The sequence below is a fragment of the Telopea speciosissima genome, chromosome 2, assembly GCF_018873765.1.
Source record: "Telopea speciosissima isolate NSW1024214 ecotype Mountain lineage chromosome 2, Tspe_v1, whole genome shotgun sequence".
Lineage (NCBI taxonomy): Eukaryota > Viridiplantae > Streptophyta > Magnoliopsida > Proteales > Proteaceae > Telopea > Telopea speciosissima.
This window is the reverse complement of record NC_057917.1, coordinates 59,197,976-59,219,876: the sequence shown is the minus strand read 5'-3', so window position 1 is coordinate 59,219,876 and position 21,901 is coordinate 59,197,976. Positions and strand designations below refer to the sequence as shown.

The window sequence follows — 21,901 nt, the reverse complement described above, 5'->3', positions numbered from 1 at the left end:
ACTGTGCTGCCCAGACACGGTGTTGCGCCCAATGTCTGCCTTACCCCTGCCCAAATGCCTTACCCGAATGAGGGTAAGGCGGTTATGGCGCGCAGCACTGTGTCTGGGCAGCACGACCCTGCCGGGCAGCTCGGCAGTAGAGGATCTAGATCCAACTAAAATGGCATTCAAGCTTGAATTTCAAAACACAAGCTAGCCTAGGATAGGATGAGATGCCATAGAATTTTGAAGTTTCAATGCTCCTCTGATGTTTATCTTAAAAACATAGTTTCGCACGTTTTTTTTTTTATGAAAGTGTAATCACACAAACCACACACCAATCCCAAAAGGTTAACCAACTTTTTTTTTTTTTGGATGGAAAAGATTAACCAACTTTTAGGACCGTGGAATGGCAGATATATAATTTCACATGTTTAACTTCAGTAATATGGGCTAACAAAGGACTAGGAGGTAGGAGGTCTTAATAAACTATCATATAAGCAGTGAAAACCCAAATTGAACGGATCCAAATCGTCTCCAATGAGTAGATCGCCCAATGAGCATCCAACTGCTGGGCTGGCTGGCACATATCCCTATACTTGCCCTGTTAATGTGCCCAACCAGCCTAGCCATTGGATGCTCATTGGACATGCATTGGGCACGCTCCTCATAAGAGAGGATTCGGATCCAAATTGACCAACCAAAATTAAGCTATTATGTTCATGGGCAGCATAAGAACTCTGAAGCTATGAGAGAGAGAGAGAGAGAGAGAGAGATCTTGGAGTCTTGAGCAAGACCAAAACACCCCAGCCCATGGGAGGGCTAATGTTGAAAAGTCCCAGCCCAAGAGGAAGGGCCAGAATGGGTTAGGGTTAAAGTCTTGAACAAGACTAATCCAAGCCCTATTTACAAATAATGGTCAGATCGTCTAACTCAGTAACTCGTGATGGAAGTTTGGCAAGTTTGACTTTTAAGCATCTTAAATTTACAATCACTCTGTTGGCTACACATGTGTTGGATTGATAAGCACATGACAGTGTATACCTGTATGGTCATGGACTCGTGGTCCTACTCCGTCCATGTTCACACTATGAATGACAATGACAGAACAAGTGAATAAGCCTTGGAACCAGGTTGGTTTTTTCCCTGGGGCTGGGTGGGGAAAGGATTTTTTGTTTTTGTTGGTTTTTTCCTGATGCAACGATAAAGATTGCACCATTGTGATCAAGTGGTCATGGTGTAGGGGTAAGGCTACGTACATTATGATCCTTCTCAAACCCTACAATAACGAGAGTCTTGTACACTGGGTACACCTTATATTTATAATAATTCTGATGAATTTCTACCAAGTGCGGCCGCCACAGAGAAACGGCTGCCCTTTCGGCGGGATCCATATTTTTTATTTTTAAATTTTAATCCCACTGAAGAGTCTTATTTAAAGGGCCCAGTGCTTCTTACCCAAGAAAAAAGGCCTGTGACCTCAGATTTTCCTTGAGCTGCCAACTAATTTGTAAGAAGGGGAAAATTTTCTTCACCCACGGACTATGATCAATCCCAAATGTTATTTTCAGTGTTTTAAGAGTCCCACCCAACCTTCAAAAGTGAAGGATGAAGAGATTCCCTTTTCACTGTAGGTGAAAGAACACTCACAATTTTTCTAGAAAGTGAGGAAAGTAGAGTGAAATTCTTTATTGGCTGCTTGGGTCCACTGCAAAGTAGAAAGAAAGTGAAGTTAACTTGTAGCTATTGAATTGACAACAACCAAAAAAAGAGAGAACAAGCTCAAATTCTATTGTAAATAGGAACACCTTAATAAGAGAAACTCAATAACATGTTTCAAGGACATAGATGGGATCATCCTCCTTGATCATCAAAAGCAAATTGGTTTTGCTATTGCGAAACATTTGATGATGTTTCCCAAATCATCAATGCCAATTTTCAACTCTTGACATCTCTAGGGATGTAATCGGATTGTTTAAAATTTGAATTCGATTCATATTCGTATCTGTTTAGAATTTAGGGGGTATTTATCTAGTCAGAGGGTATTCATGTCCGAATTCAAATAACCCGAAAAAAAAAATTCAATTTTTAGGATTTGATTAATTGTCAATAAATTTTTAAAAAATTAAATAACTAATGATCTTGAGGGTTCTTGAAAATTCGACAAATTTTAAAGAATGAAGAAAAGGGCTAAGACAACAAACTCTACTGCAGTGCTGATCATTGAGGTGCTTATAATTATATTGCGATTGGAAGGTGGTATTACTGACTTCTAGATTCTACATATGATTATTTGCTCAAGGTGAGTTTCTTTTGGTTGTGTCTATCTCTGTTGTTCTAAGTTGAGACTAGGGTATACATATGTTTCAGCTTGAAGGGGAATGCTAAATATTATACTGTGCGAGGGGGAGTGGTTGGTGATGAGTTATTGTCTTGCTTTAAGCTATTGAATCAGTCATTGAGTCATTGTTAGTTACTTTAAGTAGTCTATGTCTTTATTTGTCATTAGATTCCTAGGAGGTTTCCTATTCTTGGTAGGTTTCTTAAACATAATATATTGTGGGATTAGATCATGGTAGGCAATGGTCGGAATCCTTCAAGTTCTGCTTCCAAGTGATCAATTCCCACTAAACATCCTTCTCTTCGTTGTTTATCACATTTTAGCAACTAATTGCAATCCATTGTGATTTCAGCCTCCAGCCATGGTTCTAAATCTCAAAATCAAGATGAAATCTAAGTGCGTATACAACTTAGTATCTGGTTTTGATCAGATTTCAACTTATTTTGAACATTTCGCAAGTTTTGACTTGAATATGGTTGAACCACCTATATAGATTCACTTATTCCCATTGAAACTTGATGAAACCTGGGTTTGCAATGGTATTGAACCAGGTTTGGCACACTTATTTATGTCAAATATCATTTAAGTAAATGTTTTTATATTTACTTAAAATGTAATTCATAAATAAAAAAATACCTTCTATTTGAATCCAATAAAAATAGTTAAAAAAATTCAAATTTCAAAAGGATAAAAATCAACCTCCATTTAAAGAACAAAAATTGAATTTTCGATTGTAGAGGCCATTATCAATTTTCAAATGCTAGGGTTTTTCTCAATTTAAAATTTTCATAAATCTTATCATGATAAAATATCACTAAAAACTGAAAAAACAACAAAATAATCTTTGTCTTGATGTTAAAAAATTTATTTCCATTCAGGGCGATTTTAAATAGCATTTGCACACACCAAATATGATTTGATCAGAACATAATACCTTCAATATAAATTATATCAGATTTAAGCAATCTTGGATTTGTTGGAAAGATGATTTTGTGCTCTACCCAAAAATGGTTTGATACCAAGTCCGAGAACAGTATATACTAGCAAACTTGGTTCAAAACCACAAGTATCATTTTGAATGTTCCTTTTGTGAAACTAATTCATGGATTGAGTTTAAAATGTCAAAAATAAACAGCATAGAGAAAATTAGAGCCAAAATCCACTTTTTGGGCCTCGAAACCGAGGCTTCGAATTGAGCTGGAAAAATAACAAGTTTCGAAAACCTGAGACACATCGGTTTTGGGGATGACTGAAAACAACCTCGAAACCGAGATTTCGAACCTTGCCTCCAGCAAATGGTCAGATGATCGATGATTTTAGTTAACAAGATGAAAGTCTATGTAACCAACTTCATTGAAGTCTCTGGTGGAGCAAGAGAGATTATTATTTGACTCCAATTCAACAGAGTATACATCTTTCCTTTGCATCCCATCTTTAATTTCTTTGAGAATCATTTCCATTTGTGTCTGCAGCTCCATTATCTTCTTCAATTCACTTTTACTTGTAGCAATAACAAAAACCAAACCAATTCCAAGACCCAAATTGAAAGATAGTTCATTTGTAAATCTTCCAAGAAGATTCAATAAAGGAAAAGATAAGATGTAGCTTCTGAAAATTGCACAATCAAGATACCAATCTCCACTTTATTGTTCCATTTTGCATGCCAAAATGATCTATGCTGGAAATCTGTTCCCCTTTATTATTACATAACTTCCTGAAGAATTCTACTTTAGTGAATGAGTAGAAGAATGCTGATGTTTAAGGGTGTTATTCTATTACAAATAAAAGAGGTCCTGATCCTACAAATACATTGAAACCTTTAACTTGAATGGTTTGAAATTCTGCTTTTTAGGGCATTGCTCAAGGGGTTGTTTAAAAGAAGAAAAAATGGCCATAAACATACATTCAAATACATTAAGGAATGTTTATGCTTCAAAGTTTAAATGTTATATACTAGTCAACCATTAATGGGGCAAGACCTACTACAGTTAGGACCCCATGATCCTGGTTTTTAGTGAACCAGTAATACCCAGACCATAGGCTTGGTCTGGCCTGAACCAAAAGGCCCAGTTGAAGAATTGTGGGCCTAAGTATGGGCTTAGTTCTTCTTATGCCTACGACTGTCTTGTTTGTAGTACTTGTTCACATCATCCATACACTCATTTAGCACTGAAGTTATTAGGCAAGTATTGAGGCCAGAGTTGCAGTTATAGAAACTCATTGGACCAACTCAATTGTTTGGTTAACTGAGAACAACTCCTTCAATGAAAATTTCAAGTAATTTAACTGGTTTCTAGGTTTAATCCAAGTAAGAATTGAAAGAAACACCAAAAAAATATATATATATCGAAGAATTTTATGGCCTACAAACTATAGCACAAATGATAATTCCCCCCCCCCCCCCCCCCCCAAAAAAAAAAAAAAAAAAAACTCCCGCGGCCTTTCTCCGGCATTTTTCACCACCCTCCGCCCCACCTTCCCCTCTACCGTAAGCCACCGCTTTGCACAACTCCTATTTCGGTCTTCTCATCTCGGTACAAGCACTTCAACAAAGCATTGTAGGCAGCTACATCAATGGAACATTTCCAATCAAGCATTTCATCGAACAATTTCCAAGATTCTATAGGAGTTGCCATTGTCATCCTATCCGCTTATAGGAATGCTTATAAATTTTCTGACTTGGTGAGTATTTATATTTCGATGCCATTGAAGAATTCTTGGGTATACTTCGCATACTTACTTTTACATACTTTTACAAAGCATGAATAACAGCTTGTCAAGATCTTCGATGCTTGGCTCAAGACAAAAATCTTGCCTTTTCTTGTAAGCCATGATTGCATCCATTGGCAAATCAGCTCTGTTATAAGCCTCCGAATACAATCTTGAAAATTTCCGGTATAATTCATGACCTCCATCTTTCATCTCAGAAATAAAATCTCAAATCAGCACAAATTGTTTGCTACTGCCAAGAATATCAACTAGAATGTGGTAGATCTCTCTGCTGTGACTGAAAACCTGCAATTTTTTTTAAGCACACAGCAAGAACATATGTCCAGAGAAACTCAGATACATACAACTTTTCAATACTGGATCAACCAAATCAGTCGAAATCTTTCCTGAGGAACAAGCAAGTGCAGATCCAATGTCGTGATGTGGGCTGCGGATATCACTCCACAGCCTGCAAAACTTATTCAAATCCTCTGATGATGATGGATTTGGGTCCAATCCTCCTGTTTGTGAAGAAAGCCTCCGAAACAGGGATTATCTAAAGCCAAAACCAGGGGCTGAAAAATCTGAATTGAAATGTTAGAAAAGATACAGAGCAATTTGATGGGTCTGGGAGATTTGGGATTGAAGAGGTTGAAAGAGGTAACGATACAGGTTCCCATTTCGTTAAATAGCAACAGAGCTTCCTTGTCTTTGTCTAATCTCCTATGAATTTCTTAAATTCAAATAATTTTATTTCCTTAGGTGCTGGAACGAAATTCTAATAGCAGAGATCGAAGTGTTCTTGACACACCCATGGGAACGAATTCACTGACAATAATTGGTTGTGCAGGCAAAACCATTAGGACTTGATCAGCAGGCCCAGGTAGGGGGCTTATGTAGCTATTTTACAGTTTCTCTCTCTATCTCTCCCCCCCCTCCCTTTTCCAACCCAATTTTTAGACATTCTGAAGACCCAAATAAGTGGTCCAGTGGCATTCTGGAGGAAAATATAATCCTAATTAAGGATACAATTGGTGACAAGTGGAGAAAACAGAGATAAGATGAGTGGAACATTCCAATTGTTATCAGGAGTGATTAGATCCACCACCTTATTGTCCTCTAAATTCTTTTAACAACATAGTCAGGTAGGTTGCTCCATTGCGACTTGGTAATCGCAGGTTTGACTTGGAAAATAGCCTCCGCAAAACTGGGTAAGGCGGCGTACATTATAACCCTTGGTCATCTGATACAAGATTCTAGATAATACAATGGAGAGAAAGCTCCCTCTCAGCTTATGTATCTCTTCATACATTAATCAATTAACCCCATACTAGTTCCCCAAGTGTCTTTGCACAGCCTCACTCTCTCCAAAGAATAAAAAGCGAAAAAGGAAAAAGGGAAAGAAATAACCGGAAATTCAATTGCTTCGAGAGCTTCTCACTGTTACAATCTCCACCGCACAGCCATAACCTCCTCTACATTTATAGTCGAAAATAGGAGCAGGCCAACGCAGCTTCCTTCATATCCTTATAGGTTGGTTTCCAGAGCTTGTCTGATCCATCTTCACTTTCTTCAGTTGTGTCTTCATAGCGGCGACTTCCTGGAAAGGGTTGGGTCCCCCAAAGCTTCTCTTGTTACTTTTAACCTTTTTTCTCTTCCCACGATCATATTCTTCATCCCTGTAATGAATGGATTAAACAGGAAAAATCAAATGAAGAAAGCAGCTAATCAATGTTTATCAAGTTCCACCACATCAACAGTAGACCAATTTCATCAACGTAAGGATATTGCCACAAGTATCTCCTGCACAATCAGAGGCTCACTTCAGTGAACACCCTTGAAGATAACCAAATGATTGATTTTCAGTACCCAAGTTCTTTCAGCAAGCAACAACCTAAAGGTGTGCTTCACAATGGGAAAGCTGATCCGTATACCCTAGATGAATGATACTACAGTATAATGATAGAAAAGGGCAACATGTTTTCGACGCCAAGCATCAGGCAAAATAGATTAGTGTTTTGTGGTCACACCTATGAGCTATGAACACCCCCCTCCCCTGGTTGCAATGCAGAATGTCAATCAGTTTGAGATACAGATTAAGTTTAAAATCAATATTAAAAAAAAAAGACTAATTTTCTTTGCTTTACATGCAAAACATGCTTCAAGTTCACGTAACTAGGGTGAAGGTGCCAGCAGCACAGCTGGTAAGGGCCCCGGCTGGTTGTGGCCAGGTTTTGGGATTGAATCCTACTTTCACCTCGGGTATAATATCTGCTTCCCTATTAAGAACTTATAGAGATTTGAAGGGAATTTTATGCGACTTATAGGGCTGTCAAACAAAGGGTCACTCTTGAAAATCCCCAAAGCTAGATCGCAGCCTAGTATTACAGCACCATAATACTTTCAGGATTTATGAAAGCGTGACCTAGGGCCCACGACACCATCATATCCATAAAGAGCAACCCAGTGCACAAGGCTCCCGCTACTGCAGTCTGCAGGGTCTGGGAGGCTGTTTCCAAGTTTCCACAGACACCATCATATCCATGATTTCAGAAAACAAAATCTAGTACCAAGAAAATAGGCTTATGTCATGGGGCAACTCACCATTCATCTGCTACATAACCAATGTTGGCACTCTGTCTGCTGCTTGATCCTAGAATCTGTGATGTAGGCAATTCTATCCCATCCCAATGTGCAACTAGATAAACAAAGTGAACCAAGTCAGCAAGCATAAACAAGTACAAAATTATAAAGGACACTTGTGTGAGCAAATTAATTTCGACCTAGCCCATACATGGGGGACAATAGTTTGCAACCAGCAGTTTGTATGACATTAACGTAAGTGAATTTCATACAAAAATTAGGTAAAATCAAGTGATAAATCTGTCCAAAAAAGGGGAATAAATGCAGTCTACAACTACCCCTTCTGCCCAGTATAGAAGAACTCAATGGAATGCAAGGAATTAGTAAAGAGTTAGACAGCTGTTAACAAGATAGAGAATTCCCAAGTATTGCCCAAGAATTCAGTATAGCAGATGTAATCAGAAAAGACCAGGAAAAAGCATTGCAAAAGATACTCACTGGTCTCCTCAAAACCTCTCATAAGCATATTTCTCAATTGACTCTGAACCAAAGTCTTCTTCTGATCTTCTGAACCTTCAGGTTCTCTAGTTCCTACATTGTTCGCTGCTGAGATTAAGCTCACACTCTTCTGTGGAGATTCATTGGTTGAAAGCTCAGCATTGTTCTGATCAATTCTCTCTCTGTGATCTCCATCTATATTGCTGGTACAGAAATTCCCATTGGTAACTCTGGAATTCTTCTTAGTCGCATAACCATTTGCTTTGTTTGCACCAGACCTTGACTTCTTCTTTCGTACACCAGTTGAATCATGGGAAAGCATAATGGTCTTCTCCGATGTAGATGGCCCAGGATCTCCTGAGATACAATTTCCATCCAGTAACTCTTCTTGTGTGATACCTCTGAGCATTACATTGAGGTGTTTGCTTCTTTTGTGCTTCTTTCTCTTCCTCAGGGTCAAAGATGTCCTGAAAAGTAGGTTGGAGCCAAGAAACATTCTAGCAACACGAGATTTCTGAAGTTTCTTCTTTGTCTTGGTCACCTTCCAGTGGTGCTGGTGATCAAAATCTTCCTTCTGGACATGTCCATTTATTTTGTTTGATTGGCTAGAATTCTCTACCCAACCAAGTTCTATTGATCTAGGATCATTCTTTCCTGTCTTCAGACATTTTGCATCAGTAGGGCTCATCTCACGGGAGATAACTTCAATCTGAAAGGACAAACAATAACTCATATTAAAGTTTGACTAACCAATTAAACTTGGAAGTATTATAGGTTCTGAAGATATCGAACAAATTTACAGGATTGTTTACCACAGTTGACTGATATGACTGACTGACTGCATTTACTTTTTCAGGCTTTTTATCACAACCCAGCGCAGGTGGTGCTTTGCTCACTTCTATCTCATTCATAACACCAATCTGGAATAACATGAAAGAGGAACAGATCAAAATAAGAAGACAAAAGCAAATGCCTAAACATAGGGCAAAAAGAACAGAGAGAAAGGCTTCGACCTTGAACTGAGGAAGAAGTAACCAATTACCTTGTCCGCCACGTTCTCTGTGATGGGTTTCTCGGGACAAGAAGTTCCAGCAAAATTATGATCAGATGGTGTAGCAACAGAGACACTCAACTCTTTCTTGGAGCCTTCACTCCCAGTTCCATTAATTTTGTCACCATAAGGTGTAACAGTGGCATCATTTAAATGAGCAGCAGTACTATTATAGCCTTTTACTGATGATTGAGCAGATTGTAGCATGATTTCTGACTCGAGGTGCCCATTGGTAGGGTGTGAAACAGATTGCCCCTTCATTGGATTTTTCGACGAATTCTGCTTTGGTAAAAGCACCTCATGGTCTTTTGATACAACAAGACCTGGCACAACCAGGCCATTAGATTTAACAAAAAATTCTTTTAGGAGAGGCCCCTTAACTGCACTACCACTTAATGCATCTCTTTGAGCCGCAGTACCAGAATAATCCATACCACATGATCTTTTCTCAATCAGAACATTTTGAACTGTTTCCTTAAGACTGAAGGCAGAATTAGGCCACCCTTTGTTTTCAATGATATTTGATACCATGTTTTCTTTGTGAAAACCATCAACTGGTTTCTTTGGCACAAGGCTTCTCCTATCACGAACATAGAACAACATGTACGCCTTCTGCTCTAACACTGTCCTCTCGCTTACCTGAACAACCTGAACGTGTCCATCAAGAAGGATTAGCTTATAAAGGTACTCTCAAAGAAAATATAATGAGATAGTGATGTGCAACATAAAAAACAATTTAAATCTCTACCCGATTGTCATCTAGAGAATACCACATTCCGCTTGATGTGCGAACAAAGCAGTAATAGTGGCCTGAGTGAGTACTCCAACCGGCATGAACCAGAACTCCATAAAGAGTATATTTCAGTTCCCCTTCCTGTGAAGTGTGAGAGATCAACAGTAAGAACAATGCATCATCATTCAGAGAATCTAAAATACGAATCTCTGAAAATTTTTTTTATCATTTGAGGTATAATCATATGGATGGAACACTCGACAAAAACTCAACAAAGCTTTTGCCGAACTAATTTCAACGTTACATGGGCCCTGTTTTGTCGTTAATTCTGCTTAAAGCCATGTTTGTTGTCAACCCATAGTCATTTTTGTCTTTTCTCACCAGTTCTTCCCAAGTCATTTAGGTCTACCCCTTGGTCTTTAAACTCTAACCTGCATCATATCACCCCCCCTACTGTACCCTCAATGACCTCCTGTAGCCAAACAGTATGGATCCCTAATATATGAGAACCATTGGAAATATCTACTTAGTGTCTTAGTAGAATAATAGTGCAATCAGACATCCTGAACAAGCACTCTTCCTCAGACCATCGACAGTCAACAAAATAGGAACATAATTTAAGTTAGAATTCCGGCACAATGTATGTTAAAGCAGAGAAGTATTAGACAATTGATCAGACAACCTTAGGGGATACATGTTAGTGTTACGCCCTTGGTCAGACATGTCCATAAAATACACAATGGTAGCTTCAGAATCCTGATTGTACCAAATAAATCTATGGGATAATATAATGGTAATGAAAACAAATTCAAACTCACATAGGTACCACTGACGAAGGGTTTCAAGTCCAATGTAGGTCCAAACTCAACTTTCTTGTCAATCTTCTGTCCAGGAATATGTGAACCAAAACGCTTCAGATGGATGGTGAGGACATAAGGGGCCTTATGAACTGTAAGTTGTTTATAAGCCCTGACTTTTTGCTTGCAGCGTTGACACTGGTACTGCCTCTCCCCTCCATCTAATTGCTCCATGGCTGTGAAATGCCTGAGTGCCTTAAGCAATGAATCTGCCTTGACTATTTCAAGACTTAAGTCCAAGAATGGATCAAATGTATTGGAGCTGTAAGAACATTGCATGCATTTCACCTAGAAAAAGAAGAGAAACAAATCACAAATGAAACTTAGTAGGAGTGATTCAAGCTACAGATCTTGAGTATTGTCTTTAAGGGTGTGGAAAAGTACCTGACTCCTGAGACGACCACCAAAGATCTTGTGGACCAAGCTTTTCTCATAAGCACTAGGGGATTCACTTGGTACCCCAGAAGGCAAGCAGCATTTATGCATCGATTCCAGCAAGTTAACCATATACTCATGTGCATCCTCTTGTCTAGCATTACGAAAATTCCTAGATATGCCTGATTATGTTGTCAAGAATAACAAACTGCAGGCTAGGATAGTAGACAGAAATGTAGAATTTAAAATTTAAGAAACAATAATAGATATGCCTTAAGGCACCAATTATGAGACTCCTGTAAAGTGATAGAAGGTGGCACCCATAAGATTTTATCAGCCCAATACATCTGGCTAGAAGTGACTAGTCAAAATCAGACGGCATAAATTAGCAGAAAGAATAAAAGGAACAAGTAGAAGAAGAGAAGCACTTGTTGATAAAGAGAACAAGAGTGCTGCTGTCAAGGTATAATGACTTGGATTCCATTGTGTTAAGTTTCAGTAAAACTCAGATCTTGTTTAGAAATGCCCACCAACCAAAGCATGACCCAAATAACGAACAGGGAAAAAGGGAGAGCTTGGACAGAAAGAACAGAAAATCTTGGTTGAAGAAGGTGCAGCAAAATTTACATTGTTGTGCAATTAGGCAACCCAAAACCATAATGGGAAACTTAAGGCAGTTTGGCATATTGGGTCAAGAACACAACAAAGTCTGAAGTTATTTTGATACAGGAACTCAATACACAAAACAGGAGTTTTTGTGTATGGCAGACACATGTAAAGGGATCGATACTGGCATAACCTTAATTTTAACTAGGGATGTAAATGAATAGCCGAAATCCGTTTCCGAATTCGTGTCCGTATCCGTTTAGCACTATCCGAATCCGTCCGAAAGCTAAACGGATACGGATATGGATAGGCTATAGCTATCCAAAAAGCTATATTTACATGTAAATGGATAAAATATCCGATCCGTATCCGTGTCCGTATCCGTTTAGCACTATCCGAATCCGTCCGAAAGCTAATCGGATGCGGATGCGGATGCGGATATAGCACTATCCGAGCCGAATCCGATCCGTTTACATCCCTAATTTTAACAAACAAAACATAGTTGAGAGATCAGGGACAGGTAAAAAAGGAATGAGAGGAAAGAAGAGAAGAAAAAATAAAGTCAGGGTAGAGGGATCCATGGACAGATAATCTCTTCCAACCCAGAACTTGCCAGCTCATCCACAAGGCCACAGACTGGAATTGGTATCGACTATAATAAGGAGTTGATGGCAGATGTGAAGGATCAAGCCACTTTTGATGTAATAAGACAGACTTTAGGAATGACTTGTTCCAAATACAAATTAAGTAAACACATTTGCTAAATCTCCATGATCTGGAGAAAATTGCTGCCAAGGAAACTGGCCACCCATAAACCAAAGAGGAGGGCCTAAGCAACTGCTGAAGCTGGAACCCATGATACCCATTGAACCCAAAGAGACCTGTATCAAGGCTCCACTCAATCTCTAAATGCTCCCACCAATCCCGGAAGGCCACAGACTACAGATGGAGAATCCAGGTATTGCATTCATGTTTTCAGATTCTTCCATAATCATATGTCTTAGCTCACTATTTAATTGTTCTGCATAATTTACATTTTTCTAAGAGTGCATTTAGTTTCTGCACCATATTTTAACTAACATAACCCGAATAACCTTTTCTAAGAGTGCATTTAGTTTCTGCACAATATTTCAACTAACTAACCCTAATAACCACCACTGCCACAAAATAAAACAAAATATGTTCTTTGAAATTGCTTGTTTCAAACTGAAGTCCTGAAATGTGAATCATTTAGTATTAGGATACACCGCAAGTTCATCACGAGATGTTTTGGGGCTAATATTCTCCCACTGGATTGTAGAGCACGCCTTACATGATCTTGGATGGCACACATTGCACAAAATCCAGCAGTGTGACCTTCAAACATTAACAGAATCAGAATTAGGAGAAAAAAAATGGACAATGAGCATGCAATTTACAACTACTTCACAAGACTTTTAGAAGAAAATGGTAGAGATAAAATTAAGATAACATTTTGTTTCATTAATGAAGATCAAACTTTCCATCACCCTTTGAAAATGGTTGCTTCATAGAATGAATATAAAAGAATCTCAGAGCACCCCTACAGGCAGACCTGGAAACATCCTAATTTTAACATATAAAGTGATGCATCAGCAATGCAACATACATAATATGACTAAGTTTCCCTTCACCCATGGTGAAGGATGAATTCCTTCACCATGAGCATCGGTACCATCAGATGGCCGCTACAGGGGAGGGTAGTTTTGACTTCTTCAGGTGGGAGTGTAATGATGACCCAAGAGTCCAACCATGAAGTCACTTCATCCATGGTGAAGGAATTCTTCCTTCACCCGTATTTCACCTATATAATAATATCCTTCAGACTTATATAAACATTAATATCAGAAAGAAAGAAGTCCATAAGGGTGTCCAATTTATACTGTTAAAGAATTTAACTATTGAAAGACCAACTTAAGTACAAAAGAATGATATTTCCACTAGAAACACTAAGAAGCTAATAGTGTGGCCATTAGCAGATCAATGCTGGCTAGTAGCCTAGTACATAGACTACTTTAACTTATTTGAAACACATCAAACACAGTTGATGTCATATTTGGGTCGAGTGCTTTTTGGTCCAACAGCCCCGTTAAGGGCCAAAATGGCAAACCCAAGTTGGTAGGAAGACAGTATGCCTTTCAATGGAGTTGAATTTGAACATAGGGAATAAGAAACTAGATGTGCAAAAAACAAAATTCTTAATCCTCAGAAGTAAAACAACATGTCATGAAAAAATGCTTCACATAAAATTTCAGTCGAGTTCTAAACATGGATTCTCTTATGAGAACAAGTAGACCAGTTGCACACCGGGGCACTAGCATCAGATCTGCCATGGAAGTCCCAAGAAATATCATTCACAGGGAATTGTTTGCTTTCATCATCACACTCTATTAGACTGCATGTTTTACACTAGGTTCCCCTACTGTGTGTAGCAACGCTCAATTTTGACCGTTGCTTGCTCAGTCCCGGATAGATGGCTCAGTCAGGGATTGCAAGTTATTGGGTTTGTCTCAGTGATGCAGACCATGGGGCACAGGATTGGAGGCCACTCTGTCCAGCCCCATGCTGACTATATCTGTCATGTGACAGTTTCAGTTAGCACTAAACATGGTGAACAAGTTATCCACATCATAATTTTGTAATGGATTTTTAGTCGAATCTGACTTCGTTAGGCGTAGCAATCAGGCTGGGTATCCTTTCATAGATGCCCCGCTGTGATAAGATCACATAAGCAGCTTTTAAAATTGCTAAAAAAACATAAATCCACTTTAAAAAATTTGAATAGTTGATGGGAAAAGGGGAATAGCCCTATAAAAAAATTCGGCTATACAGTTGAGATAGGCCACTATATTTGACATGAGGCCAATCATGTCAGAATGACAAAATCACACCTACACAAAGTGAAAATAGTAGTGCTGGAAACCATTTGAGCCCACCAATGCTGAAACTGTTTTGTCCAAAATGTAGGAACTTTGTTTGTATCTTTTCTTGTTTAGTAGTTTGAGTCAGTCAAAGTTAGGATTTGGATTTTCAGCTAAGTGTTATATAGCAGTCGTAGTTGCAATAGGACTTGAATGTTCTTCAGTTCATTGGTTATTATAAATAAAGAGCAAAAGGCACACTATCCCACAGATTTGATGTTTTTGAAAACAGTGATGCAGTACTGAAGACATACCAGCGCAAGAGGTCTTCAATATCTCAGCTGCTCAAGAAATTGGACTAGCTGCTCCTCCGACCTGGAGTGGATTTTAGGAGAAGGGCAGAGGCTCACCTTGCTGTAGGAAGGTATTCGTTGCAGAGAGGGGTTCCAAAATATCTGGACCGAAGGGAGGAGGAATTCAATACTTCGATCTTCCAGGGGAATAATCACTGGCTAGGGGTTTCAAATTAAAGCATGGGCATGTGCAACTAAGAGGGAGCAGTAGATCGTCGAAAGAAGAGCCAGGTCAGTCAACTTCTATAGGGACTTCTATTGATTATTGATTTGACTAGAGGAACTCCTAGCAGCAAACTTGGCAGAAGGGGGCCCCATGGAGACGCAGGAGATGCTGGAGCTGCCAGCCAGATCAACCAATGAATGATAGGCCAGAGGGAGGGACTCATTCGACTAATCAGTGATCCCTGGACCTGCTTAACACAGCCCAGCCTATTTCAAGGCTTGGGTCCTTTGTTTTAAGTTTAGTCCATTTGTTTTATATTTTTAGTTGTTTGAGTCAGTCCCAGTTGAACCTGTGGTTCAATTGGTTCAGCTTAGGTTAGATAGTTTGTTTCTTTTCGTTTTAATTAAAGTTTGGGAACACAGCCTTTTTAAAGGCCACTTAGACTTTAAAAAAGGAATGGCCACTTGTAATAGGAATCGGCTAGGGTGTTTCCTAGCTGGATTCAATCACTGCTTTACTAGCTTTTGTAAATAAAGACAAGGGGCTCTCCATAGCCCATGATTTGCTTTGTTTTTAAACAAAAAAAAAATTTAAAAATTCTGCTACTTCTGCTCTTTGCATGGAAATAGTTCTTCCTTGTGGAATCAAAGTGTGATTGGTGTGAATCAAATCAACGGCTTGCAGTGGAAAGCCCAGGTATTATTGTCTTCATTAAGGTACTGTTCTGTCCATATATTTCTCTGCAAGTCTGTTCTGTTCTAGCTCCTCCGATATTCAGTCCTATCTCCACTAGGACTGCTGTTTTGACTGAAATGTATATTGCTGATTTTGATTCTGTTTACAGAATTCTCCGACTGTCAGCGTCCACTTTCACAATCTGTTTTCAAATTTCAAATCTGCTGGTTATTCAGAGTCCAACTTCAAGTAGGATTGATCCTTGTGACCATAAAGGCTGAAATCGACATAGGCTGTTTACTATTCTGTTGGGTCTGAAATTAATAACCCATATTGATGTTCTATTGGGTCTGAAATTAATAACCCATAATGATATTCTGTTGGCATATAAAACCCTGAAATCCGATTATTAATCTGAGCTTCAGTTTAACAGATTAGCCTTGTCCTAGTGTCACTAGGACTTGTCCACATCAGCAGATCTGACCATTGGATCTTGCTGAGATTTTCAGCAAGGCTTATACCCTCTAATAGTATAACTCGACCAGGCTTTCAGCCAGATCAGATTGACTGATTTCATTCTATATATTTTCTCCCTATTCTAGAATTTTTTGCCTCTGTATTGGTTCTGTTTTTAGTACTGGCTTATCTATTAAATCAGAACTACATTAACTACCTCTTATGTGAGTGTGTGTGTGTGTGTACTGAAGTGAATCAGTTACAACCCTTGCAGTGAAGTAAGTGGAACCCAAGGTGGTGAATCCTTGGTTTGGGACTGGTGGTGAAGCCTTTCCTGCATCCCATAGGTGGTGAACCCTATTGATCATATCCCTTCTACCTTCTCGTCTTCTTTCTTTCTCTTTCTTCTTCTTCCATACTGTTCTGTCAAATTCCAGCAACCATCTTTGTCTCTATCATGGTCATCAGTAGGTAATCTCTATCTCTGTTCGTGTCTTCTTATTATATCTTTAATATAGCTATTAGTAAGTCACTTTTCTGCAGGATTCTATTCTGGCTTTCCCCCTGCAGTTTCTGTTTTTAACCCTATTCTAACTGTGGCTTTGTCATAATGTTTCTGCCAATCCAGCCATTGGATGAGGCTTAAACTTTCACCACATATTCCCCTATTAGTTCTTCCTTCAACCAGAACCGGAGGTCCATCTGACTTCTGGTTTGTGAGTTATTATTATTTATTTTCTGTTTCCAAATTCTGTCTTCTTAAGTTTCTAATTTCTATTACCTACTGTTCCAGCATATCCAACCAGTGTATCAGCCTGATATTTGAGGGCTGAAACAGCCTGTTTAGAGGACTATTTGATTCTAAATTTACCTTCACCCGACAATTAGATTCTGAGATATCATAGTTTTAATATTCTGTCTCAATGTGATTCTGTCCTCTGTGGTTTGTTGTCTAGTAATATGTCCCACAAGTTATTAGTCTTCATCAGAATTGTTTGCTTTCACCATCATACTCTATAAGACTGCAAGTATTACACTAGGGTTCCCTTATTATGTGTGTAGCAAAGCTCAATTTTGACAGTCTCTTGCTCAGCAACCCCAGCTCTTGAATAGATGGCTCAGTAAGGGATTGCAAGTTATTGGGTCTGTGTCCCAGTTATGCAGACCATAGGCCACTGTCCACCCCCATGCTGATTACATCTGTCAAGTGGCAGTTCAGTTAGCACTCAAACATGGTGTTGTCTACATCATAATTTTGTGATGGATTGATTTTTAATTTAATTAGTTTTGTATTTCTGGTAGAATTCTAAGTCTTGAGTTAGACAGGGGCAAAGAAGCATCCAATCATGTCTCACATATGGATGTACTGAAATTGTCTTTTTTAAGTTTATATATGATTATGGTTTGAGACTTTTGATTAACGATAATGGGTCTAATGCTAAACCGTTGATGGTCGGTCTTCTTCTCCACAGAATCAATTCACTGTTTGACTAGTTTTACTATGTCTCTGCTACTGCACTTCAAAAGAGAAGTCAGATTCTGATTTACAGTCTTTTGGATCACATCCTTCTGTAGGTTTAAGCAAACTGATAAGGTTCTCCCACTTAATTGATAATTCAGTTCTGATTTGATTGATTCATTCAAATCTTGAATCTGGAATTTTAGTTTCTTTAGTAAGCTATTACTGGAATTTGCCTAGAATTCAGTTTTGTTCTTCTGATTTCCACTCAATGCTAAATACCTCTTTAGTTTTATATTTTAGGGAAAAGGAACTGCATGATGCCATCATGCGGATTCCTATACATGCCCCCCTCACAAACAACCAGGCCACACTATCTCTCCTCCATTAAAAAACCCCCATTTGACGGTTCAAAATCCACCCGACCTTCGCCCCAAATTGCATGCTGACGTGCCCTATATTTTATTACTAAATGTCTAAACTTAAAATTGATTTTCATTTTCAAAATCTGTTCTAGACTATCAAAAAACTGGTTCTGTAGATTGGAGTGAATTCATTAGCTGACAAAGAATACGCAAGTTCTGTTTTTGATCAATTTTGATCGCATTTTCTACTTGTGTTCACCATATACATTCAAGGATTCTGAACTCGTTTCTGGCCACAGACTTTCACTTCCTTGATCTGAATTTGATGATTTGTTATTTCAGTGCTTGTTTATTGCTCTGTTGTTATAGTGAGCTCATACCCACTGGCCAGTTTAGCTTATTTGTGGTCCAGATATGCTTCGGCTGATGACTTAGTCAAACAGAGTATAGATTAGGTTTGGCTAGCTCTTATCCTTGATAATTGTACTGCCATATGTGGGCTCATGCTTTTATCGTTTTTTCAGTTTTGGTTTTGTGTTGGAACACTCCTTAATGGCCTTCCTTGGTGTACCTCTCTTCCTTTTCATTGTCAATAAAATCTATCAGTTATTCAGAAAAAAAGAATCATACAATTACCGCCTTAAAAAAAAAAGGCCCAGGAAAGCATTATGTTTAGTTAGGTAAACTACTTACATGCCAAAGTATGTGGCAATATTTGTTTTACCTTAAATTTTAAATAAAATGTACTTGTCTGATGATGTTCACAGAAGTCCACTCCTCATGGTGTTCATTCATACAAACAGTTATTGCTTTCCCTAATGGTCCTTTATCAGTTGTAAGTCGGTTGCAGAAGTCAGTTGACAAACACACAAAATAGTTCGTATTAAAGATATTAATATAGGTCATGCATATTTTGAAAAGAAACAGACGAAGAAATATTAATTCCCAAAAATTGCCTTCTAGCAATCAACTATGAGTCCACATATAAACTATAATCAAGTTATATTTATGAAAATGGTTAAGATGATAAATAGTATACTTGACCTAATTTCCCCCCCTCTTTTTTTGCATACATCCATCACTACAAAGGACTCAGACATGCAAATGGACGGGAAACCTTTGTATGTAATCTACAGGGTCTCTGACAAAAAGCAAAACTAAAACACACTTTGTGTGACCTCATTAGAGCAATTAAAAAGAACATTTGCGTATCATACTTTATGGACATTTACATCTACAACATCTAATAAATTCCAGCAGAAGAATTTGACAAATTAGACAGAAGGAAGAACTCATCTTTCCTGCCGATACTATGTAGAGAGGGAAAGGGAGAGAGGGAGAGAGGGAGAGAGAGAGAGAGACTCACATGAAGACTGATGCTTCCCACTCTGCAAATATGCGGCAAAGGGCTCTGTATATGTCAGGCATTGCAATACTGAATTCAGAAAACAAGTATTCCCCAGATTTTCCAACCCAGCACCCTGCAAAATATTCTATTAATTCCTACTCAAAGAGAACCGGAACACAACGAAAGCGAATTGAGCTTCTACCAAATTTGATGATCAGGGAAACACAACTAATGAGTAAAGTAACAAACTAGAATTACAACCAGGCAAACAAGCCAAGACCGACGATAGTATTCCTATGAGAAACCCACAACAAATACAAGGGATCAACGTAGATAAACCAAACTTAATGCAGTACTTGAAACACGTTCAATAAACGGTGACAAATGGAAATTCACTTTATCGGTTTCAATGACAGTGAATCCCAAAACCCAAATTTTTAAAACAGAATCAAATTAACGAAAAAAACCCAAAGAACAAACTCACGATTCTTCGAAGCGTAGTCCCAGAAATAAGCTCTGGATCCAACCCAATTTCAAAAAAATCACCGCCCTCTGATTTCTTCCCCACCGAAGCCAACGCAACAGCCTTTTGGGAGGCGGATCTCTGAGAATCCGAGCTGGGATTCAAAGTCTCTATACGGAAATCTTCACTGCCATTACTAAAACCAGTGAAAGGCTTCCGAGCGGGATGAAATTCGATCCTCCTCTGAAACAGAGTTCCATTAGAAGAAGATGAAGCAGAAACAGAGAACCCATCTACGGGTTTCTTCATTTCCGAGGTACAGATCAAGCTTTCTATCATTGAAACTGTGAGATTGAATTCAGAAAGGTTTCAGATTTCGTCTCCTTAGGGAAACAAATTCCAGCCGCCGCAGTTGAGACTCTCTCTCTGTTTTCGCATTTAAGCTTTGGCCCCTAAAGAGGATAGCATAGATGGGAGAGGATTTAGTATTAAACCCTACAACGCCCACTCTACTCCTTTGGGGCTTTTGATCCTTTTTATGTACATAAATAGATGAGTCTCAGGCAATCGCTTTTTCAATCGCTCCATCTAACTCTCCCTTAATTATCACCACGTGTCCTCCAAAAGGGTGATATTGTAATTCGACATTACTAATTTCATGTCTATAAAGATAAGTCTGTCGTACACGTGGATATACTGTGAATCGAGTTTTATGAAGCCCCCCACTGTTCGTTACATAATCCTACATCGAAAGATTTCTTTTCACACGTTTTGCTTTTGGCGCGTATTTTACCGTTGAAAGTACGGGAATCAGGTATCTGAAGATACGTGATTCAAAAGAAAGAATGTTTTCCCAACCGTCAGATTAGAATCTACGTTGCTACAGTAATTTTTCCACAACTCTATGAGTCTTTTGATGTATATCGTACGGGTCTGAACTGCAAAATATGAATGCTTTCGTGAAAGTGCCCTCACTGAATCCTTAAACTAGAGTTGCACCTGAACCAACCTAGTCTTCTAGGTCATAAATATGGTATATAATTATAGTAGACCACACCAACATCTGATTTAGGATGAATTTTAACGGCTTCATAACCTCTAACAAATTATGAAAACTTACAGGAACTGTTTTATAACCTTCATTATTTTGTAACTGATATAGCTAAATTTTATAAGAATTTATTTGGTTAGTGGAATCTTGAAGTGGTTAATATTTGGGAAAATATCATCCCCCTCTAAGTTTTCTTAATATCAATCCAATCCCCAGGTTTTGAAAAATGATAATGCCCTCTCCTATTTTTTAAAGATTATATCAGCCATATCCTAAGTGTTAAAAAACGTCATTAATTGATGACATGGACATGTCCAATTTTTCTAAAACCCCAGATTACCCTTAATCTAATTTAATTCCATTTTTACCCTCTTCAATCCCAAAACCCCTTTTTCATCTTTTTGCCCCCAAAACTCCTTTTTCGTTACTGTATCTTCTCTTCTTCCTCGCACGCCTCACAGCACCACCATCATAGCCACCACTACTGTTGCCGATCTTCTTCCACCGCCAGCACCAGCGCTGTTACTTCCTTACCTTACCTTCCCTTCCCTTCCCTTCCATTAATACTACATAGGTCCAGAATCCAAAACTAAGGCATGTCGTTCCTATGATATCTATCTCCAATTCTGTGTCTCTGCATCTCAATTCTCAAAACATCAAACACAGAATTCATAGCTTGTGAGTCTTCCTAGATTGATCGTCTCTGTCCACTTGTTTTATGTTCCGTAGTCAGTTCAGTTTAGCTGCTTTAGCTTAGATTATAAAAAACCCAAAAAGGGCAAAAAAAATTATTCCCTTCATCGATGCTTTTGCTTCATAGTCTCTTGGAAACATACAATCATTCATACTTCTTTTCTTCATAAACTTACGTTCTGTGACCCACCATCTCTGCAACCCCGATTCCTTTTATTAGTTTTCAATTCAATTCAATACAAGTTTCTGTAATTTAATTAT

At 38.5% G+C, this 21,901-nt stretch overlaps 1 protein-coding gene and 1 long non-coding RNA gene across 2 annotated transcripts in view; one reads left to right on the top strand and one right to left on the bottom strand.

Annotated features, from left to right (window-relative positions):
* The window catches only part of LOC122651730, a 31,903-nt gene extending 19,315 nt beyond the window's left edge, over positions 1–12,588 (top strand). The window contains exons 2-3 of the long non-coding RNA XR_006331499.1: positions 451–457; positions 12,579–12,588. This is a non-coding gene — a long non-coding RNA (uncharacterized LOC122651730). The remainder of the gene's footprint in view (positions 1–450; positions 458–12,578) is intronic.
* On the bottom strand, positions 6,289–20,340 carry LOC122651726 (ubiquitin carboxyl-terminal hydrolase 23). The gene is made up of 11 exons (XM_043845233.1): positions 19,918–20,340; positions 19,452–19,566; positions 12,978–13,088; positions 11,136–11,308; positions 10,713–11,039; positions 9,910–10,035; positions 9,153–9,809; positions 8,913–9,030; positions 8,111–8,821; positions 7,634–7,727; positions 6,289–6,708 (listed from the first exon to the last, which is right to left on the bottom strand). Exons 1-11 carry the CDS (start codon positions 20,233–20,235, stop codon positions 6,549–6,551), a joined length of 2,910 nt encoding a protein of 969 aa, XP_043701168.1. The 5' UTR covers positions 20,236–20,340; the 3' UTR covers positions 6,289–6,548.
* Positions 20,341–21,901: the final 1,561 nt, after the last annotated feature.